Here is a 24,375-nt window from a genome sequence, read left to right on the forward strand (position 1 = left end):
ACCTTAGAGACTAACCAATTTATTTGAGCATAAGCTGTCGTGAGCTACAGCTCACTTCATCGGATGCATACTGTGGAAACTACAGAAGACATTATATACACAGAGACCATGAAACAATACCTCCTCCCACCCCACTCTCCTGCTGGTAATAGCTTATCTAAAGTGATCACTCTCCTTACAATGTGTATGATAATCAAGTTGGGCCATTTCCAGCACAAATCCAGGTTTTCTCAATGTCTTCTGCAGTTTCCACAGTATGCATCCGATAAAGTGAGCTGTAGCTCATGAAAACTTATGCTCAAATAAATTGGTTAGTCTCTAAGGTGCCACAAGTACTCCTTTTCTTTTTGCGAATACAGACTAACACGGCTGTTACTCTGAAACCATCAAGAGAAAATCTGTTCTCTTCAGATTAAAAAAGAAATGTGCCACTAGTTCACCCTTTAAGGAGCCGCCTTAGAGAAAGACTTCCCTTGTGAGGTCAGTAGCCTCAACATTTTCAGGAGTGAAACTTCGTGCCTGTGACCATCCAGGCACTTCCAATACCAGCATTTAGGGAACGTCTAAGGACCCTAAATGGGCAGGACTGCAGGAACAAACACTGCCACTCAGAACTGAGAAGGACAGTGCAAGACTTTTGAAATAGGTACCGACCGTCTCAACTAAAATAACTCTGAGTGCTTCGGCACTGACCAAACCCTTGGTGCTAGCCAAGTCTTTCACACTGAGCAAGCCTTCGGCACCAAGCAAGCTCTTGGCACCAATGAAACCTTTGGTACCGCCTATTGGCCGCTTGAGAGACTGCTGAGAAGTCATTTTCAGCACCAGCAATGCCCCCAACCTGTATCAGCCACCAGTGCTGATGATGCTCCTGCCAGTACCACGGGAGTTTCAGTACCCACAAGACTTGATCATCTCTGATGCTCGATGTCCGATGAAGTGAGCTGTAGCTCACAAAAGCTTATGCTCAAATAAATTTGTTAGTCTTTGAGGTGCCGCAAGTACTCCTTTTCTTTTTGTGGATACAGACTAACATGGCTGCGACTCTGAAATCTGATACTCCAGAGTCACCACTTTTCCGTAACAAGCTCCCTGCAGTTCATGCCTCTTCCCCGGAGACACACCGCCATTCCCCTTCATCACTGAGGACCACACCACCCTTCTCTGATGAGGAAGAGGAGGAGGAGGAGTACTCCATTGCACTGTGCACTCCACCCTCCTATCAAGGGCAGCCACACACATCTTCTCATTCTCAATATCCAGATACCAGAAGTTATCCAGGTCTCTGGTACTGACCCCCATGGATGCAACCCCCCATGCCAGTTGCCCCACATTGGCCTTATTGGGACCTAGGGGCTGTGTGCATATAGAGTGCACTTTCCCAAACCATCCGCGGAATAGAAACAGAGACAAATATGCTTTCCATCTTCATCAGTGTCTAGACCGCCTAATGCTGAACCAGAAGCGCTAGAGGAACAGGAGGAAGAAATGGAAGAAGAGATTCTCCCACTTCTCATCTTTCCCTGATGAAGTCATAATGCCACCACCTCCAACATCGGTGGATGATTTTAAACCATTCCAAGAACTGTTCCGCAGGATTGCAGATTCTCTCCAGATCCCTCTGGAGGAAGTCAGAGAGCAACAGCACAAGTGGCTCGATACTTTACAGGCCTTTACATCAGCAAAGATAGCACTCTCAATCAGTGAGGCCTTGTTGGACCCCAACAAGGTGATCTGGTAGACCCCAGAGTCAATACCATCCACCTACAAATGAGCAGAGAAGAAATACTATGTCCTTGGTATGGCTGGGGAATTTCTTTTTTTCCCATCCTACTCTGAATTCCCTGGATTGTTAATGCAATACAAGAGAAGGGGCAAAAACACCACTTTAGGATAGCCCCCTACGACAGGGACTGAAAGAGGCAAGACATCTTTGGTCGTAAAGCATACTCTTCCGCTGCACTCCAGTTCCATATTGCTAAATATGAGGCACTTGTGGCCAAATATAATCACATAAACTATTCCAAATTCCAGGAATTCTGTCAACACCTACCAGATGAGAAGAAGGAACAGTTCCAGGCACTGGTGACGGAAGGACAACTTCTGGCCCATACGGCGCTACAAGCCTCTCTGGACTCTGCAGACACAGCTGCACACTCTCTTGCAATGACAGTGGTGACGAGAAAAGCATCACGGCTTCACCTTTCCAGGTTCCCCAGAGAGGTGCAGACAGCTGTCGCAGATCTACCCTTTGAAGGTCTTCCTCCCAACTCACAGATTTTAAATGTGGTGTAGCTGCAATTACTAGAAGAAGGGTGCACAACTAGTTGAAAAACCATATTCCAAGCATAGTTATTGATGGTTTGCGGTCAACTTGGGAGGACATATCTAGGGAGGTCCTGGATCCAGTACCATTCAAATATAATAACTTGGATGATGTAGTGGAGAGTTCACTTATAAAATTGCAAATGACGCCAAGCTGGGAGGACAAGAATAGAATTCAAAATGACCTTGATAAATTGGAGAATTGTCTGAAATCAATTAGATGAAATTCAATAATGACAAGAGCGAAAACTGCACATAGGAAGGAAAATCAAATGCACAACTAGAAAATGGAGAATAACTGGCTAGATGGTAGTACTGCAGACTAGTGTCTGTGGGCTTCACAAACTGAATATGAGCCAGCAATGTGACACTGTTGCAAAAGACTGATATGATTCTGGGTTATATTAACAAGAATGTCATACGTAAGACATAGGAGGTAATTGTTCCACTCTACTGTGCACTGGTGAGGCCTCATCTGGAGAATTGTGTCCAGTTTTGAGGACCACACTTTAAGAAAGATGTGGACAAACTGGAGAGAGTCCAGAGTGGAGCAATAAAAATAATAAAAGGTTTAGAAAACTTAATCTGTGATTAAATGTTTTAAAAAATGGTCATGTTTGGTCTTAAGAAAAGAAGTCTGAGAAGGACCCTGATAAGTCTTCAAATATGTTAAGGGCTGTTACAAAGAGGATGGTGATCAGTTGTTCCCCATGCCCATGAGGATAGGACAAGAAGTAATGGACTTAAACTGCAGCAGGGAAGATTTAGGTTAGATATTAGGAAAACTTTCTTTCTATAAGGATAGTTAAGTATTGGAATAGTTACCAAGGGAGGTTGTGGAATCCCTGTCACTGGTGTTTTTTAAGAACAAGTTAGACCAACACCTGTTAGAGATGATCTAAGTATACATAACCCTTCCTCAGTTTGGGTTGATAGACTAGATGATCTTTCAAGGTTACTGCCAGCCCTGCATTTCTATGATGTTATGATTTTCATTCTGTTCATGAGGACTTTTTTTTTAGAGGGACGTTGGGCTCTTTAGCTCAAGTGCAAAAAAGTATTATGGTTGAGCTAAATAAGAAGTTACTTTGAAAATTATCCTTATTTAAATCCCAGATGTCTGTATGGTCTTTGAAGTTCTTGGACATCATCTCTTAAAATGGATAATCAAATCCAACTATCAAGGCCTTCCTATCCGTTGCGTAAAAAGTATAATTCGACAGGTAAGATTTGCTAATGTTTTAATTTTTTTCCACAGTGTTGCTTTACTTTGATGTTCATGTGTTGATATTTCAACTGCAGATCATGCCAGGAAATACACAATAGGTATTAATTGCATAGGTATTCCCACAGGTAGCTGTTGAGAGTATCCTTTCCTATAACATGCATTTGTGCACATTGCTTGCTTTGTGTGTGTTGATATTCCATTAGATACTGAGCTCTTTCACAAAACATATGCTTAAATTTTTAAGTCAATCTGTTTCTTACAAATTTAAGAGTATTTGAGAATAAGGAAATCCGTTTTCTTGATTAATAAATGGACCACAATTTCATCTTTCATACTGAGCCACCTTCAGAATATACAACACAAGATCATAATATAAACATAATATTTAAAAAATTAATACCAATTGCATCTCTGCCTGAAAACCAGATCCTCAGGAGATATACATTAAAAAACCGAGGATAGGATTTTCAGAAGTATCCAAATGATTTAGGAACACACATCTAAAGATGATTAGGTACTTTTGAAATTTCCACTTTTAGAGTTCTCTCTCATATGTACATTCCTACATTGCACCATACAAACCAAATTGCTGGGGAGATGAACTTACAGAAATAAAGTGCCAGAGAGGGAAAAGATCAGACATAGTATCTTACTGTTAGGGCCCTACCAAATTTATGATTCATTTTGGTAAATTTCATGGTCATAGGATTTAAAAAATAATAAATTTCATGGTTTCAGCTATTTAAATCTGAAATTTCATGGTGGTGTAATTGTAGGGGTCCTGACGCAAAAAGGAGTTGTGGGTGGTCACAAGATTGTTGTAGGGGGAGTTGTGGTACTGCTCCCCTTACTTCAGAGCTGGACAGCTGGAGATCAGTGGCTCCTGGCCGGGATCCCAGCTCTGAAGGCAGAGCTGCTGCCAACAGCAGCACAGAAGTAAGGATGCCACCCTTACTTCTGCCCTGCTGCTGCTTGCAGAGCTGGGCCCTCAGTCAGCAGCCACCACTCTCCAGCCGCCCAGCTCTGAAGGCAGCAGAGCAGAAAAGGATGGCATGGCATGGTATGGTATTGCCACCCTTACTTCTGCACTGCTGCTGGCAGGGTGCTGCCTTCAGATCTGGGTGCCTGGCCAACAGCTGCCGCTCTCCAGCCGCCCAGCTCTGAAGGCAGCGTAGAAGTAAGGGTGGCAATACTGCAACCCCCTAAAACAACCTTGCGACCCCCCTGTAACTCCCTTTTGGGACAGGACCCTCAATTCAAGAAATGCTGGTCTCCCCCCTGAAATCTTTATAGTATAGGGTAAAAGTACATAAAAGACTAGATTTCACGGTCTGTGGTGCGTTTTCTATGGCCGTGATGAAGTGAGTTTTAGTCCACGAAAGCTTATGCCCAAATAAATTCATTAGTCTCTAAGGTGCCACAAGGACTCCTTGTTGTTTTTACAGACAGCAAAGTAGCTCCTTATCTGAGCTCTACCATGTCAGATGCCTCTGTATCCCATTGCAGTGTTGCAGTGCTTTAGGTAGCCTTTAAAGAATGTCCTTGCCTTCCAGTCATGGGTGATTGTTTATTTCAAACTAGTGGTTCATGACTCTCTCTGTTCAGGAGCATGAGCCAGGCTCCCGCCTCTGGACTCACAAGTTCTGCTCTTCAGCTTCATCTTTTAGCTTTGGAACTTTGGCTTGTGAGACCTTGATTTCTTCACAGTGCTTTGTGTCCTTTAAGCCTCAAAATGTTTCAACTCTTTTTAGCTTCAGGAGGTCTCAGCAGATTTTCACTGTAAGGCTTGAAGGCTGTGTTCATGTGTTGATGACTGCTACTTAATTACAGAGCAGCCATCAGATTTCTTTGACACTACATGTGCCCACTAACAGGGACGGCAAGTTATATGGGCTCATGGTGCCTGGGCTCAGAGGTGAAAGTAAGCCGGAGCGCCGTACCGGGGTGGATTGGCTTCCCCAGGCGCAATTTAAAGGTCCTGCGGCTCCCAGCAGTGGTGGGAGCCCCCGGCCCTTTAAATTGCTGCCAGAGCCCTGGGGTAGCGGCAGCGGGGCTGGGATGGCTATTTAAAGGGCCCGGGGCGGTAGTGGCGGCTGGAGCCCTGTCCCTGGAGCCCTGCTGCCGGAGCCCTGGGGAAGCAATGGCGGGGCTCCGGGGACGATTTAAAGGGCCCAGGGTTCTGGCCGCCACTACCACCCAGGGCCCTTTAAATCGCTGCCAGAGCCCCTGGCTGCCGCTGTTACCCCGGGGCGGGGAAGGAGGTACTTGCCGATACAGGGTGGGCCGGGGCTGGCTCTGACCTCCCCCAACCCCTCCCCTTCTGCCTGAGGCCCCGCTCCTTCCGGGAGCCAGAGCTGGCCGCAGCCTAGCCCCTTACTGGTAAGTCCCTAGACTTACTTTCACCCCTGCCTGGGCTCCACCAATAGTCAGGGCCCAGGGGCCCAGCTCCACCAATGTTTGGGGCCGGGTCTCTCCCCCGGCCCCACCGGCCACCCCCATGCACCTCCCCCAAGTGTCCCCCGGCCCCCACTTGCTGCCCCCGCTCACTGCCTGGAACCTGCAGCTCACGCTAACTCTGCTCTGCCGGCTTCTGGCATCAACTGCTGCCTCAGGGTCCTAGTGCCCCCCTGCACTAGGGCCAAGGCAGGCTGCCCTTCCACCCCAGCCCTGAACCCCTGCTACACCCCAAACCCCTCATCCCCAGCCCTAGACAGAACCCTCACATCCCCCGCACCCTAACCCTCTGCCCTCCACACCCCTCATCCTCACACAAAGCCCTCATCCCCCACACCCCACTCCTCTGCCCTAGCCCTGAGCCCCCTCACACACCCCAAACCCCTCATCCTCACCCCTGCACCCCCTCCTATCCTATCCATCCTAGAGCCTGCACCCCTCACCGCCTCCTGCACACCCACCCCCTGCCCCATCCCGGAGCCTGTCCCCAAACTCCCTCCCAGAACCTGCACCCCAACCCTCTGCACTCCCTCCCAGAGCCTGCACCCAAACTCCCTCCCAGAGCCTGCACCCCTCACCCCTTCCTGCACCCCCACCCACTGCCCCAGCCCAGAGCCTGCACCCAGCACCCAAGCCCCAGTCCAGGTCCTGCACCCCAGACCGCCTCCCCCACCCACATTCCCCCCAGACCTCCTCCCCCAACCCAAACTCCCTCCCAGAGCCTTAGGCAGGTGGGGGGCGGAGTTTAGGTGGGGGCGGGTTCTGGGCACCACCAAAATTTCTACAAACCTGCCACCCCTGCTCACTAGTTATTCACTCTAGAGACCTGAGTTTGACACTTATGGTATGTCTACACTACAAATTTAGGTTGATTTTATGTATGTTGACATTGAGCCTCCAATTTAAGCAAGTCGATCTTGAATGTCCCCAGTATGCTCTTTGTGTCAGTGGAGTGCATCCTCACTAGCAGGGCTTGAATCGGCCGATGGAGTGTTGCACTGTAGGTAGCTATTCCACAGCGCATGGAGCTGAGCGGAATGTTGGGTTGGGCTTGCAATGCCTCATAGGACCAAAACAGTTGCGTGGGTGGTTATGGGAACATGGCATTAGCATCCCATGATGCACTTACCTCACTTCCTCCGTCCCTCCCTGAAATCAATGGCAAAGAAACCAAGCCTTTTTTCCTAAGCCTGGGTTACCCGCGCAGACGCCACAGCACGGCAAGCATGGACCCCGCTCAGCTGTACACTGTTGTTGTGAGCATTACAAACACCTCACACCTTATCCTGCAGTATTTATTCAGCCGAAGCAGGAGACAACGTGTGGAACAATGTGATGCCATGCAAGCAGCACTGCTGGAAGCCTTGGAGTGGAGCAATTTGCAGATGCTGGCGACAGTCGCGCATGACCTTGACATGGTGGGGCGCTGCTTCTGGGCCCGGGAAGCAAGCACTGACGGGTGGGACCACATAATTATGTGGCTAAGGGATGACAAGCAGTGGCTGCAGAACTTTCGAATGCATAAGGCCACTTTCATGGAACTGTGTGAAGAACTTTCCCCAGCCCTGAAGCACAGCAATACTAAAATGAGAGCTGCTCTGACAGTTGAGAAATGGGTGGTGATAGCTCTGTGGAAGCTTGCAACGCCAGACTGCTACCAGTCAGTGGGGAATCAATTTGGAATGGGTAAATCTACCGTGGGGTCTGTTGTGATCCAAGTTGCCAGGGCAATAAATAGACTTCTGCTAAGAAGGGTAGTGACTTTGGGAAACGTGCAGGACATAGTGGATTGTTTTGCCGTGATGGGTTTTCCTAACTGTGGTGGGGTGATAAAACAGAATGCATAGCCCTATCTTGGTACCAGACCACCTTGCCAAAGAGTACATAAACTGAAAGGGGTACTTCTCAATGGTGTTGCAAGTGCTGCTGAATCACAGGGGCCATTTCACCAACATCAACATGGGGTGGTTGGGAAAGGTGCATGATGCGTGCATCTTTAGGAACTCTGGTCTATTCAGAAAGCTGCAAGCAGGAACTTTCCTTCCAGACTGCAGAATAACCGTTGGTGATGTTGAAATGCCAATTGTGATCCTGGGAGACCCAGCCTACCCCTTTCTCATGAAGCCGTACACTGGCAGCTTGGATAGCAGTAAGGACCGGTTCAACCATAGGCTGAGCAAGTACAGAATGGTTGATGGAATGTGCCTTTAGATGTTTAAAAGCCCGCTGGCATTGTTTGGTTACTAGGTTAAACCTCAGTGAAAGCAATATCCCCATTGTTGTTGCTGCCTGCTGTGTACTCCATAATATCTGTGAAACAAAAGGAGAAAAGTTTCTGGTGGGGTGTGGGGTTGAGGGAGATCACCTGGCAGCCAATTTTGAGCAGCCAGACACCAGGACAATCAGAAGAGCACATCAACAGGCATTGCAAATTCGTGAGGCTTTGAAAACTCATTTCAGCAATGACCCACAGTAAAATGACACTTGTGTGTTGTTCCTTACCAAGCTGTCCCCTTCATTGCATGTACTCCCCTGTAAACTCCACCCCCACTAACCACTGTGCGATGAATGAATAAAGAGCCTTTTCTCCTCAATCCATTAAGTTTTATTATGCTCACAAACACTGAGAGACAGCAAAGAATAGTAAGATAACCTGGGGCAAAAGGGCTGATAGCACTGGTGGTGAGTGGACAGTTGGGGCGGGGAGAAACAAGGACAGCTTTCCTAAAATTGCACTGTAATAACAATCAAATGTGGGGAATGAGCGCCTTCTGGTCCTTGTACCCTCCCCTGGAGTTGAGTGCAAAGGATACCAGACTGCCCCCTCCCCCACTGCTGCATCCTAGGACTTCTGGGAGAGGAGGATGTGGAACTTGTGACGATGGCAGCAGGTTCAGCATAGGCTGCAGAGGGACTTTAGTGTCCAGCTGCTTTGCTTGAACCTCAGCCAGACGCCTCAGCATGTCTGTTTGCTCCCTCATAATGCACACCATCTCTTCCTGCATCTCACGCTCGTGTTCCCTGCATGTTCTGCTGTCTTCGTGCAGGCTGTCAGACAGTGCAATCCTCCGCGCGCTGAGTTCCGTCTTGTCAGTCTCGGAGACACACATTAACTCATTGAACATGTCCCCCCGAGTCGTCTTTTTCCGCCTTCTAATCTGGGAAAGTCTCTGTCCCGGTGTGGAGAAGGCACCCATGGGTGTCGACTCCATGGGTGCTGTGGGGCTGGAGCACCCACAGGGAAAAATTAGCGGATGCTCCGCCCCCACCGGCAGCCAAGCTCCCCCCACCCCCTCCTCGCCTCCTCTTCCCCCAAGCATGCCATGTCTCCATTCCTCCCCCTCCCAGCGCTTCCCTCCTGCTGCTTAACAGCTGTTTGGCTGTGCTTAGGACTTTCCGGGAGGGAGGGGGAGGAGGCGGTAAAGAGGCGGGACAGTGGCGGGGACTTGGGGGAAGGGGGTGGAATTGAGGTGGGGCAGGGGTGGGGCGGGGGGTCGAGCACCCACGGGGCAGTGGGGAAGTTGGTGCCTATGGATGCACCGACAGACAAATTTTCGACTGCAAATAATCCAAAGCACAAGGGTAGCATTGACAGTGCATACATTGTTTCTGGTGCAAGATTAATTTTTTTTATAAAAGGAACACCTCTCAATTCACTCCCCTGCAAGTCACAAAGTAATTACAAATGCGGCTACTGCAAGAGTCAGTTTGCTGCTCCAGCCATGGTGAGTAAGGCCACGAAGCATGGGCGAGAGGTCTTGTGCTGCGGCTTTTGTGAAGACATCCTTGGGATCAATGTTTCCAACCTCAGAAAAGCCCTCTTCCCCCTCATTTAAATGCTGGTTGAAATACGTGGTGATCCCTTCCAACCACTACCAGGGCACGCTCAGGAAAGCATGGTTGTGTGAGCCAAAATTCACTAAATGGGCAGATTACTTGTCAAATTGCTTGCGGTTTAAGGGCTAGCATTTAAAACTTCCCCCATTTCCCCTAGGTGACCATATGCGATAACCCTCTCCTGAGGGTAACAGAGGCGGAAAGGGAGCACATCCTGCAAGCGTCTGGGTACGCTCCTGGTCCTTATTCTGCAATGCTGTGTACCACAATGATGCCAGAAGAGTTAATACTGGAGTGGTGCAGGAAAGTGTCCTACCATGGTGGACAAAATGAGGCAGCTCTTCCCAGAAACTTTCTGGAAAGGGTTGCAGAGTGCCTCCATGAAAGGTTCTTAGAGATCTCCATGGAGGATTCCAGGGCCAACCCTGTGCACATAAACAGTCTTTTTCGGAAAGCACCCTCTGCATAGCTGGAGTGGCCACTGATAACCACTGTACCTATTTTTTTCTTCAGATTCAACATTAAAAATAATAGCATGTAACCCCTACAGTTTAATTGGAAATGTATACTCACCAGAGGTGCCTTCCACAATATCATGCTCCGCTGACAATTGGTCCTGTGAGGGGATAGGCTCCAGAGTTAAAAAATAGTTCTTGGCTGTCGGGGAGGATGGATCCTCCGCTTGCTTGCCTCGCATTCTCCTCCTCTTCCTCATCAGCAACATCCTCCTCATTGTTGCTCGAGGTCATCCGGGCTCCTGGGAGGTATCCAAGGAGTGTTTTGGGGTAGTGGTGGGGTCGTCACCAAGAATTGCATGCAGCTCCTCATAGAAGCAGCATGTCTGTGGCTCAGAACCAGAGCATCTGTTCACTTCCCTTGTCTTCTGGTACGTTTGCAGAAACTTCTTTATTTTCATGCGGCACTGCTGCATGTTCCTGGTGTAGCCTTTCTCTCCCAGGCCCTGCACGATTTTGGCGTAGATGTTAGCGTTTCTTCTGCTGGATTGGAGCTCTGCCTGCACAGACTCTTCTCCCCACACAGTAATAAGATCCATCACCTCCTGTGTACTCCATGCTGGAGCACGTTTGCGGCCTTGGGTATCATGACCAGCTGTGTTGACGAGCTCTCCACGCTGATCAAACAGGAAATGAAAATTCAAAAGGTCCTGGGGCTTTAACAGACGGGCAGTTGTTTCCTGTGTACCTGGCTGAAGTGCAGTGGGGTTGAAAGTGCTCTCTAGAGTGGTCACAGCAGAGCACTGTGGGATACCTCCTGGAGGCCAATTCATTCGAATTACACAACGCAGTGTCTACACTATCCACATGTCAATGCGTGGATGTCGACTCAAGCGCTATGGCTCCCTTGGAGGTAGTGTACAAAAGTCAACTTTACAAGCCCTTTAGGTCGGCGGAAGGGACTTGGATGCGTAGACACATACTTTATTAACTTGACCTAACGCAGCTTATGTCGACCTAACTTTGTAATGTAGACCAGGTCTGACTCTCATTCTGAAGATGGGGTTACCAACCCATAGCTGTCATTTTCTACATAGAGAAAATCTTCCTGGAGTAGAATAGGTTTTGGAGTTTTATGGATGGAGTAGAGGAATTTGGAGACATAACCATAGGCCCGTGAAAGAGATGCAGGCAAAACAGAGGTATTTTTGACAGATCATTTAGCCCCTGTTGCCTTTAAGGCCAATTAGTCTGCAACAGCGATAGCATCCTTGGGGTAACTGTCTTTGGAATGAGAGCTAACATCAGAACTCAATGATCAGCTGAGACTTGATGCTTACTAAAATCCGCACCGAAGCCCCTGAGTTGTGGGGTCTTAGTGGAGTCCTTCACAAACTAATAAAGGCTATTTTTCTTACATGGTAAGTCACTTCTCAATAGTGGTGTAGGTTCAAATGGAGTAGGATCATTCAATGAGTGTGTTTTATACAGCTGTAGCCTCCAAATTTTCGAGACTACAGTGGTGTTAAGGAAAACTTCTAAAATCCCTTTCCAAGGTCATGATAAGTACTTAGCTTAGTGGACATATTGTCATGCCAGCTCTCTTCCCATGTCTTACCCCATGAGCCTTCTCTTAACAAAGTCAGTGTGAAAAAGTTTGGAAGTGTTACTAGAGGCAGAGGCGGCATGTTTGTATAATTTTTGGTGATGCTCAGAACAGGTCCAAGCACCCCATCCACACGCACACCTGCCTAAGGCTCTGGGAGGGAGTTTGGGTGCAGGCTCTGGGCTGGGGCAGGGGGTTGGGGTGCGAGGGGGGGGGCGGGCTCTGGGTGGAAGTTTGGGTGCAGCCCTGCAGGGTCTGGGCTGGGGCAGGGGGTTGGGGTGCCCAGAACGGGTCCAAGTCTGCCCCCCCCCCCCACCTGCCTAATGCTCTGGGAGGGAGTTTGGGTGCGAGAGGGGCGGGAGAGGGCTCTGGGAGGAAGTTTGGGTGTGGGAGTGGGAGAGAGAGGGCTCTGGGAGGGAGTTTGGGTGCGGGCTCTGGGCTGGGGTAGGGGGCTCTTATATTGGTGGAGCATAGGCACCACATGCCCACACAACTTGCCACCCCTGACTAGAAGTGGCTTAAGTCCCTTCCTCAGCCCGCCCAGCTTTCGCATTTCATTTGGTATCCGTGCACTCGGCAGGTGGCTCTGTTGTTGCTAGGGGATCATGACCAGTTTTCAAAGCTAGGTGTCTAACATTTGATTTAAAAGCTGCAGGTGCTCAGGACTTCTAAAATTAAGGCACTTTTATTTGGAAGCCTAAATAGGGATTTAGGAGACTGATTCTGTAGGGGCTATTTATGACTGTTACATAAAGTCTTACTTTTTTTAAAAGTCTGACTTTTTCCTACTGAAAAGCCTAAATTAATTAATTAGCAGTTGATATAGCCCTTGACTGAGGACTCAGAACTCCACTCATGAAGCAAACTAAATTCTACTTAATTATTATGTATTAAGAGCAAGAATAAAATAAAATAGACAGGTCATATAACAGCACAATGCAATTCTGTAGTTCTACATTGTTCTGCAAAACCAACCAAGATGCATATTAAGATTATTTCAAATTTCACTCACTTAGCAGCATTCATTGTCAGTTACAGAAACAAAGGCTCCAGTTATGAAAAAAATTATTGTATTATTCAAGTGAGGCATTTAAACTTGTAGGTTACTTGTCTTTTCTCATGCATGCTGCAGGGGCTTTAAGATAAACAAATTGGTATCTGAAGGATTTTTATCTGGATATTTAAGTGGAAGGTCTTTAGACGTTGTTTCAGCTAGGCTATTAATACTTAAGAGTGTGGGAGTAATTCTTAAGCTCTGTCCAGGTGTAGTCCCAGGTACAAAGTGAAGTAGCTGTGGAATTGCATTATGTTGTGTTGTGACTTACCTGCGTTTTTGATTTCTTGCTTTTAATAATAAAATTAAAATTTGGTTTACTTGGTGGGTTGAGTCCCAAGTAATTTATCTTCAGCTATACAAAATGCAATTACTTGGGTCTTTTTCTGTTGGAAGTCAGCCTCTGATAAAACTTTTTAAGAGTTAAAGACTTTGTTTAACATGAATTCCAAGTGATGAATATTCCCTACATACAGCTTAGGCACACAACTTTATAAATGTTGGCCCACACCTATATGGCTGTCTGCATTTTTTTATTTGTATGATCAGACAACCCTGAACCATGCCAGGCTTCTATAGCCCATGGTGAGTCAGCCACTAGAGGCTGACAAAGAATTATTCAATTATAGATACATATGTATATGTCTACATAGGCTGTAGGTGGTATGTTCACTGAATACTGATGTTTGTATTCAGTTTTTCAGGAGTGTTTTTGCTTCAGTATCACAGTTCTGTGGTTCTGCTCCATGGCTGGGGAGCCCAGACTCTTCTGTCTTCTACAGTTTTGTTTTCTCTGGATGTCTCTCCTTGGAATTGGTTGAATTTTGTTCTTTTGTTTGATGGAACACACCCTACCAGTCCTTGAGTAGTAGGCCTGATGTGGTAATTACCAGGGAGGTAATCTTTTTCTCCTTTTTTGTTGTTTGTTTAAAACAAAAACAGAAAAAAACCTGTTCCTTGCTCTATGTTGCCTTTGTTCTGTCTGCTCTTGTTAGTTAAAATTGTCTTTTCCATTGGGATATCTTCCTCCAGCTGCTTCTGCTGCTTTTTTTTCTGATTGGTATTACAGTAGAGTTTAGGAGGCCCAATCACTGTTCAGGGCCCCATTGTAATACCAAATAACATGAAAACAATCCCTGTTCCTGAGAGCTCGGAATCTAGGTTTGTAACAAGATGTGACAAGCTTCTGATTACCCAGATTCCTTCAAAGATGGTATTTTTAGAGAAGTGAAAATTACTTGTGTGTAATTCTTCTTCTCTGAAGATATCATCTTGCAGGATTCTTACACACACACCCCTCTGCCCTGGGAGTTCAGAGGAGTTTTCTTTAACCAGTGGTGAAGTATTTACATCTAAGTGCCTTCGAAGAAAGATTTTTTTTTTTCAATCATTCTTTTTGGTGATCAGCTTGGCTTTATGGGGAGCCTTAATTTCCTGCCGAATTAGTATCGGACTGAAATGTTAAAGTGAAATTGGTCGTAGTTGGTGGTTCAGGGAAGTGCGGGACCACCAAGATGGCAGGCAGTTGTCAGATGCACTTCACCACAACTACTGTTCTTTGGGGCCAAAAACTTCCAGAGTTTGTGGTTTTCCACCTATGTCTCACTAAGAAGCTGAGATCCAGGAGTGAAAAAATTTTAAGATTCAGAGAAACAGAATGAAGACAAGTATCCTTCCCTTATTAACATTATAGGATTAATCTCCATAGGGAATTAAATATTTCTTCTTTACCATGTAAACTTTATTTTGTACTCTCATACAAAGTTGTTTCAGATAGTGATGTGATCTATCCTTTACATCTAGGTTTTGAGTCAGATTTGTACAGATGTGAATTACTTACTTTGATCCATTTTACACATTCTTTTGTTGAGTTTTTCTTTTTATCCCTATTATGTAATGGACATAATTCAGGAATAACTGACAGTGTATGACTAGTATTATGGTCCGTTTTCTCTAGCATATATTCCCAATGTCTTTTTCAGAGTAAGGCATTCCCAAAACAGCTGGCTTGCACGGAACATACTGGATTCAGCTAATTGTATTGTATCCATTTCAGTTAATTGACATGTTCTTGTTTTAGGATGTCCATCTATAATCTCAACCAGATGAGATCAATGTGTATTTTTTCCTGGGATAATTTCCCATTGGCCTTGTAAGGTTGTTGTTTGCATAAATTAATGAATCAGCACACATTTTTGTGCATGATTGTTGTTAATCTTGATTTCTTTAATAGGTTATCTAGGGATGATTGAACTGGTTCTGGTAATACAGATTCAAGTAACTTTTGAGAAAGTTCTTTGAATAATATATAGGTCTAAAGCTAGTTTAATCCAGATTTTGTCAGGAAAGAAGGCAAATCCCTAGACTTTGAAAATATGACTAAGTATGAGCAAAAAAGTCAAAAGCCAAAATACTTTCAAAATTAAGTTACTAAAAATTAATTCAGAAATAATACAAATAAATTAAATGAACCCCTACTAAAAATATATAGTTTAAACCTATGCTCCGACAAAGAAGCTGAAACAATCCACATACACTTCATTAAAAAAAAAAATAAGGGTAGGTGAACAATCAGTTATGGAAGGCGGGGGAGAGTTACATATAGTGGAGATGGGATGAATGGAGTATGTGGAATTGTATGGATGGTACAACTAGTGAACCACAGTGTTGCCAGATGGTTTATCTCTTAAGGTATGCAGCTTTTCATCCTCTCTTCTGTGGTTTGGCATAGATAAATAAAATTTGTTCAGTAGATATACTGAAAGTTAAATTTTGTTGTGAAACAATCTAGCTGTTGCATTGTTTGCTGGACAGTAAACATTTTTATTTAAAACAGATTATTTGATATAATACAGACATCTTGGGGGACAGTCTAAAAAAACCATGTAAATCTGTACTTTACAAAATGCTTTGTCAGATTTAGAACACTGGTTGAAAATTTGGTTATAATCTTACTCAGATGCATAATTCAGGCCTAGTTTTAATCAGTAATTGCTTTTTTAGTTGTTTAATAGGAAACTTAATTTCAGTGTTGAGCAGCGTTTGATCTGTTTTCTTCCCCCAGATCAGAACTGTATGAAATGTTATACAAGAGCCGATTCTGTGGAGCTGCAAAATGATCTGTTGTCAGAGGGAAAGTCCTGTTGTTCCAGTGGGAATGCTTGAAAGTGCAGATTTACTAATGTTGAAGGAGTATTCCTTTGGGCAGTAAAACTTAAAGCACTAGCTTATCTGACAAGGGACATGCTCTGAAATTGAAAAGATCCAAAATTAGCATCTTGTATTCCATCTGTGAACATTCTTGATTTTTGTGTAAATGAACCATGTGTAGTAAGTAATAGACTCTCAGAGGCATAATGGTCTGCAATCCCGGTTAACTATCAATGAGAGAGAATCTGATAAGTGGTGGAAAAGTATCTCTTGATGTGGAGCAGTCAAATTCTTATATATACGACCTTTCCAAGTGAGAAACTATACCACAGTTTGGATCCCCCTAAACTATATCTATAGGGATATTAACGGAATATTTCCTGTCTGCATTTTTTGACACCCAGGAAAATGTAGCTTTTCTTATCCATTTCAATCTTCCCCTTGCCAGATGATGTAAATAAAAACTAGGGATTATGCCCAGTCTTGGTCTCAGTCCCTGTATAGAATTTGATATTTTTCTCACACAGGTTTAGTGCATCATCATACCTTCTATTTTTAGTTTAAGCTTTCTGACTAAAGTTCAGGCTAAGAACATTCTTATCTATAAATCCTAACATTAGTATAATTCTTTGTCACAGATCATGAAACTCAGTGTTATTTATATCATAAATAATAATTTGAAATTACATCACCATAATAGAAAGGATCACTGTGCCAGCAAGCCTCTTAAATACATTTGGTTTAATTAAAGCTTTTAGTACTCTTTGCTGGTGTGTAAGAACTATTTTCTGTGTAATGTATGTACCCTGCTAATGCAACAAAATAAAATGTTTGTGGTGTTCATTTTTTTTACCGACCAATAATCTATAATAATTTTCTATCACTTGAAACTTTCAAATTCGTCACCAAAAATGTTTCTCAGCTGGATTAGTGGAGAATAGGAACCAAATAAATAAAATAATAATAATAGTTTAATTATTATCAAAAGATGCGATTCAAGAGATGTATTTCTTTTAAAAGAAACCCCAACCAAAATTAAATCTTAACAATACAAAGGTCCAATAAAAATTTGAGCTTTTTGGTTTTATCCTCTAATTCCAAAACTGGGCAAAAATTTTTAACTTTATCTAGTGTGCAATTGCAAATTTTATACTATGTCTGAGAATCAGTTACTTAAGCTTCACTGAATTCCTTGTCTTTCTACCATTAAAACAGAGAGTTTTTTTGGGGGAAAAAACTTAGGGCCTTTAATGTACTCTGAGAATCTTTGTCTTGGTCTCTGTGTTATATAGACATTGTTAAAATGAGGAGATATTGTAGTAGATGGAGTAGAGGAATCGTGAGTAAAGCTGCTCAGGAATTTTTCATTTAAATGTTTTTAACTGGAAAATGCTGATTGGTCAAAACCAAAACTTTTCATTGGGAAAGGGCTTGGCTGCACTTGCGAGTTACAGCTCAGTAAAGGAGCCCTGGACGCACTAGCTCACTACCTGTCCACACTGGCAAGACACGTAGAACGCTCTGACTCTGCGGCTACAGTGCTGCTGGTACTACACCTCAGTGAGTGGAATAATGTTTACTGTGCCCTTGCTGGGGTGCCGCAGCGCCAGGGTGAACGAGGTGTTGCTTTACTGCGCTCTGATCAGCTTCCGGAAACGTCCCATAATCCCCTTAAGTTAGGTGGCCACTCTTGTCATTGTTTGGAATCGGCTGTAGGAATGCGGAAATGCCCTTTGAAAGCTCCGTTTCTGACAGCCTGCTGCTTATCTGCTCTGAGACAAAGCAAGTCATTCATGTGGAATGCTGTGTGTGAGAGAGAGTGGCGGGGCGGCGACGGGGGTCTGTTGCTGTCTGAACTTACAAGACAGCATGCTGACATGCTCTCAGCCCCCCAAAAACCCACTCTCTCTCCCCCACATACACACAACACACTCCCTGTCACACTCCACCCCACCCCACCCATTTGAAAAGCACGTTGCGGCCTCTTGCATGCTGGGATAGCTGCCCATAATGCACCGTTCCCAATGCCGCTGCAAGTGCCACAAATGTGGCCACGCCAATGCGCTTGAAGCTATCAGTGTGGACAGACTGCAGCACTTTCCCTACTGCACCCTACAAAGGCTGGTTTAACTCAAAGCACTCTACATCTGTAAGTGTAGCCATGCCCAAAGTATGTCAGGTCAAGGATAGAATTTCTGGTGAAAACTAGAATGGTGGGGGAGAGAGAGAGAGAGAGAGGATTGATTCTCTAGCCAAGTGGTTAGGGCATACCTAGGGTATGGGATAGAGAGGTTCAAGTCCCTGCTCTGCTTGGTGTGGAGCAGAGAGTCAAATCTGGGTGTCTCACATCCTCGGTGAGTGCCTGAACGACAAGGCTATTGACAGTTCTGGAGTGGAGAATCTCTCTCCTGTTTTTTGTGAACATTTTTTGAAAGTTCTCAGTTTCGTTCCAGTGCAGAGCAGGAGAGTTTTTTAAATCTCAAAAAATTTTGCAAAATGGGAAAACCATTTCTCAACAAGCTCTAATCACGAGCACTTTCTTGATGTGGATATTACTTTAGTGTCCTTTTTCTAAAACTTGGACTGCTTGCCATCATATATCTTTTCAGGATAAACTGCGGTTTCTATCCTTTAAGAGAATAATCCCTGCTCTTTCAGTTGGTTTTTCAAATAAACAAGCAAATTTTGGAATTTAGTGGACCAGACTTGCACGCACGAATCCAGATTAGTGATTCCAGTATTAGGTTTTTGAACCCACACATTTAGCTTTTAAAATTCATCATATCTTGAATGATTCTGAGAAGGGTTGGATTAAGAATGTGCTGTGTAATGTCTTGATAAAATGTTTAGAGGGGCACAGGGTTCTTGTGGATAAAGCATAGGGATTCTATTTTCCACACTGCCACAGGCTTCTTCAGCGACATCAGATAATTCACTTAACCTGTCTGTTCTTAATGGTGTTGTGAGGTCTAGTTCATTTGTGATTGTAAAGTGCTTTAAGATCTTCTGATGGACAGTGCTGTAAAAGTGCAGATTAATATTATGAGGGTGTCATTTTTTTCTTGTTACCAATTTTGCACCAGAATTTATGTAGATTTGTGTGATAACTTGCAGGCTGCTTCCTGTGTATAGTGTAAAAAATGTGCCCTGGGCTAAATAATCTGTGACGGCCAATATTTTATAACAAATAAATTTGAAATGCCAAAGGTGTAATAGATAAAAGTGGACAAATCATCATAACATCTTAGTCAAGTTGGAAACTGAGGTAATATTGTATATCTAAGGAAAATTACCTTTTGTTGAACACAGTGTATAAAATATTTCTGACTGTTTGAACATTCAGAATATTAACATCTTATAAAATACTTGTATACTACATTGAAGTCAAGTTTTCATATTTTATTGCATTTGAATTAGAATAATTATTTAAACAGTAAGACAATTTATGTATTTATGTTGGTCAGACTATCAAAATTTTTTTCAACTGATTTTGTTGTATGCAGGTCCTTCAGGGTTTAGATTATCTACACAGCAAATGCAAGATCATCCATACAGATATAAAACCAGAAAATATCTTGATGTGTGTGGATGATGCCTATGTGCGTAGAATGGCTGCTGAAGCTACAGAGTGGCAGAAAGCTGGTGCTCCTCCTCCTTCTGGCTCAGCAGGTACAGTAATAGAGTTAAACTTGCTGCAAGTAAAACTGCATTGGAAAACAGATCATCATAATCACATTTAACTTGTTCTAGTTCATGAATATTTTATATTTTAAATGACTGAATTAAATGTGTGAATGTTAATTACTTAATGTATCCCTAGTTTAATGTAAGTATTATTTAGACCACAGGAAAGCCATCCGAGGGATGTTTTCGGTTTCTCACGTTGGTATGCTCTCAGTATTCAGAGTACTGTAATATAGGGAAATGATGTGCCTAAACAATCTTTCACGTTTTTCAAGTTGGGAACTCAAATGACAGCTATTAGCTGCACTGGAGCCCTGCCGTACTGCAGCAGTCATAAGAGTTAATAACTTTAAATTGTTTTCCAATTCTGTCCCAAGTTCATTACCTTAAATTTCAAATTGTCTGACTTCTAATCTAGGCATTATAGTTAGATCTAGTGATGTCACAAAAGTCATAGAATCATAGACTATCAGGGGCCTCGGGAGGTCATCAAGTCCAACCCCCTGCTCAAAGCAGGACCAGTCCTCAACTAAATCAAGTCTTGGAATCCCTGGTCTTTAAGCTTTGAAAAGTGAATGTATTGTACATACATCAGTGTCCTCTTTTAGGTATACTTCCCACTCACATATAAAATAGCTTGTGAAATTTGCCTAGGGTTCAGGTGGGACTGTACCTTCTTTTCTACCTTTGCACAGTGTGGATGGCTAGGAGAGTTCACTATGAAACAGTAAAGGGATACTTAGAGAAAATGTGGCTTTCTAATGGTCATCAGTCTTGTGGCTCCTGGTCATTTATCAATCCACCATATCAGCCACAAGCATGGGGAAAAGATAATAATTAAGAAAGTTATTATACAATACTATGGAAAAATGTGTAGGGAGCAATAGTTGAGTTGTATTTTAATAATGTCGTCTGTTACAGCAGGAGTCTAGCAACCTTTGCAGTTAAGGTTCCATAAATGTTTCCACAATCTAGCACGTTGTTTTCAGATCTTCACAACTTTCCAAAACATTCACCATTTAGACTGAAACTTTTCAGGCTTAGTCTTTGCCTGAAGATGATTTTTTTAAAAGTTTGAGCAAGAGTGGTTCAGCCATCTGGAATATTATACGTATGATTTTAGACGTGTAAAATTTTCAAAAAATAATGCGTTGGTTTTGAAATCATGTGTGATCATGTAACTAAAGACTGTATAGTAATTGCACTTAAGATTGTGCTTGCAACCTTGATGTTGTTTCCTGACTTTTACGTGACTCACTGTGCAACCTTAATATTCTCTTCAATGAAGATATTTGATGGAATTATTTATATAGTTTGTTCTTAGCCAGTGGTAGTTATTACTTATAACACTTCCCCAGAACTAACTGAAGATGAGTGTAGTATTTAGCTCTTTGCATAGTTCCACTTCTGAGCTACATGGTATGGTGTTGAATTTTGAGAACCTGCTAAAAACCAGTACACCTTTTAGATCCAGAGGAGCACTCTGAGGCTATGGCTACACTACGAAAGTACTCCGGTTTTACAGAAGTTGATTTTTGGGAACAGATTGTATAAAATCAAGTGCATGTGTCCACACTAAGCACATTAATTCGGTGGTGTGCGTCAACAGTACCGTGGCAAGCATCGATGTTCTGAGCAGTGCACTGTGGGTAGCTATCCCGCAGTCTCCGCTGCCCATTGGAATTCTGGGCTGAGCTCCCAATGCCTGATGGGGCCAAAAATTTGTCACAGGTGGTTATGGGTAAATGTCGTCAGTCAACCTTCCCTCCCTCCCTCTGTGAAAGCAACAGCAGACAATCATTTTGCGCCTTTTTCCCTGGATTGCCCGAGCAGACGCCATAGCACAGCAATCATGGAGTCCGGCTGTTCAGCTCACCGCAGCAATTATGACCACTGTAAACACCTCGCGCATTATCGTGCAGTTTATGCAGAAGCAGCACCTGAAAAACCAGGCGAGGAGGCAACGGAAGCGCGGTGATGAGGACATGAACACAGAGTTCTCTAAAACCGCGGTCCCCAGCAGTTTGGAGATCATGGTGTTATTGGGGCAGGCTTATGCTGTGGAATGCCGATTCTGGGTCCGGGAAACAAGCACAGACTGGTGGGACCGCATAGTGTTGCAGATTTGGGGTGATTCCCAGTGGCTCCGAAACTTTCGCATGCGTAAGGGCACTTTCATGGAACTCTGTGACTTGCTTTCCCCTGCCCTGAAGCGCAAGAATACCAAGATGAGAGCAGTCCTCACAGTTCACAAGCGAGTGGCAATTGCCCTGTGGAAGCTTGCAATGCCAGACAGCTACCGGTCAGTCGGGAATCAATTTGGAGTGGGCAAATCTACTGTGGGGTTTGCTGTGATGCAAATAGCCAACGCAATCATTGAGCTGCTGCTATCAAGGGTAGTGACTCTGAGAAATGTGCAGGCCATAGTGGATGGCTTTGCTGCAATGGGATTCCCTAACTGTGGTGGGGCTATAGATGGAACGCATATCCCTATCTTGGGGCCAAACCACAAGGGCAGCCAGTACATTAACTGCAAGGGGTACTTTTCAATGGTGCTGCAAGCTCTGGTGGATCACTGGTGGGACGTTTCACCAACATCAATGTGGGATGGCCAGGAAAGGTTCATGATGCTCGCGTCTTCAGGAACTCTGGTCTGTTTAAATGGCTGCAGGAAGGGATTTACTTCCCAGACCAGAAAATAACTGTTGGGGATGTTGAAATGCCTATAGTTATCCTTGGGGACCCAGCCTACCTCTTAATGCCCTGGCTCATGAAGCCGTACACAGGCATCCTGGACAGTAGTAAGGAGCTGTTCAACTATAGGCTGAGCAAATGCAGAATGGTGGTAGAATGTGCATTTGGACGTTTAAAGGGTCACTGGCGCAGTTTACTGACTCGCTCAGACCTCAGCGAAACCAATATTCCCATTGTTATTGCTGCTTGCTGTGTGCTCCACAATCTCTGTGAGAGTAAGGGGGAGACGTTTATGGCGGGGTGGGAGGTTGATGCAAATTGCCTGGCTGCTGAATACACGCAGCCAGACATCAGCGCGGCTAGAAGAGCACAGCAGGAAGCGCTGCGCATCAGAGAAGCTTTGAAAACCAGTTTCATGACTGGCCAGGGTACAGTGTGACACTTCTGTTTGTTTCTCCTTGATGAAAACCCGCCCGCTTGGTTGCCTCTAAATTCCCTGTAAGCCACCCACCCTCCCCTCTTCGATCACAGCTTGCTTGCAAAGGAAATAAAGTCACTATAGTTTAAAGCACATGTATTCTTTATTAATTGATTATAGAAATAGGGAGATAACTCACAAGGTAGCCCGGGTGGGGTGTGGGAGGAGGGTAGGAGGGAAGGAAAAGGCCACTTTAAAACTTCTTGAATGACAGCCTTCTGTTGCTTGGGCTGTCCACTGGGGTGGAGTGGTTGAGTGCCTGGAGCCTCCCAGCTGCTGGTTTCCAGCCTGGTGGAAAGGTCAGGAACTGGTCATGGGGAGTTGAATTGCATAGGAGTAGCTGGGATCGCTGCAAGTTTCTGGCAGCAGGAAGGCTAGACAGGACTCGCTTAAGAGTCCTGACCTAACCCAGCTAGTGCAATAATTTTGTTTAAACTGTGTTATTCTGAATAAGAGACTTTTGCTTTATTCTCATAGTATATTGATCACTATATTTAGATGGACAAATTTTAAAACTAATTGTTTTTAAAGTAGGAAAATGAGCAGGCTGTTAACAGTAAGACAGTATGTGTCGATTCATGGATAAGACCAGAAAGAACCACTGTGTTCATCTTGTCTGACTGCCTGTATAGGCCGCAGGATTTCCGTGAATTAATTCCTGTCTGAACTACAGCAGATCTTATAGAAAAACATCCAGTCTTGCTTTAAAAATTGCCTGTAATAGAGAATCCACAGCATATCACCTCTGTTCCAATGAAGACAACTAATTGTTTTAAGTTTGTGGATACTTTTAAGGAGACACAATACTAGCGTACTGATAAATACAAAAAGGCACTGGTTTGCAATATATTTTATTTTATATTTTATTTCAGAATCCTTTTCTAAAATGTACTTACATGCTCCTGTGAGTTTGACTTTATTTTTTCTTTTTTAGTGAGTACTGCCCCACAACAAAAGCCTGTAAGTATATTTATATAACTCATATCTAAAGCATCTTGCTGTCCTTTAGTTATATTAACTGTTAGACTACTGACATTTTACATTCTATACAGAAGCTCCTCTGACTATAGCTTTTGTCCTTAAACAAGCACTTTTTGTGCAGTTCTGCAGTCTTTGTTCATTTCTCATGATTTTGTAGCAAGTTATCATCAAGAGTGGTCTAGGAGTTCTTTTTTAAGGTACATTTTTTCTTTCACAGTAATGATAAATTTATTTTAAAAAAGAATTAAATATGAATTATAGGCAAAATACATAATTGCAGTTTTTAAACACAATATTTACCCTATCATGACTGTTGATGCATTTTTGAGCAGTCTCCAAAGCTGTAATAATAGCTTCATGTGGAATGAAGTTGAGGAATTGCCATTTTTCATCTTTCTTATGGCATAATCCTGATCCTGCATGCTTAAT

General features: G+C 44.0%; 1 protein-coding gene across 15 annotated transcripts in view; it reads left to right on the forward strand.

The window, feature by feature from the left end:
* The window catches only part of SRPK2 (SRSF protein kinase 2), a 309,081-nt gene that overhangs the window by 203,983 nt on the left and 80,723 nt on the right, over positions 1 to 24,375 (forward strand). For all 15 annotated transcript variants that reach the window (XM_084644353.1, XM_084644365.1, XM_084644364.1 and 12 more), the window contains 3 exons: positions 3,442 to 3,548; positions 19,613 to 19,778; positions 23,900 to 23,925. In XM_084644353.1, coding sequence (XP_084500479.1) covers positions 3,442 to 3,548; positions 19,613 to 19,778; positions 23,900 to 23,925 — 299 coding nt within the window. The remainder of the gene's footprint in view (positions 1 to 3,441; positions 3,549 to 19,612; positions 19,779 to 23,899; positions 23,926 to 24,375) is intronic.

The sequence above is a fragment of the Lepidochelys olivacea genome, assembly GCF_965140295.1.
Source record: "Lepidochelys olivacea isolate rLepOli2 genome assembly, chromosome: 1".
NCBI classification, from domain to species: domain Eukaryota; kingdom Metazoa; phylum Chordata; order Testudines; family Cheloniidae; genus Lepidochelys; species Lepidochelys olivacea.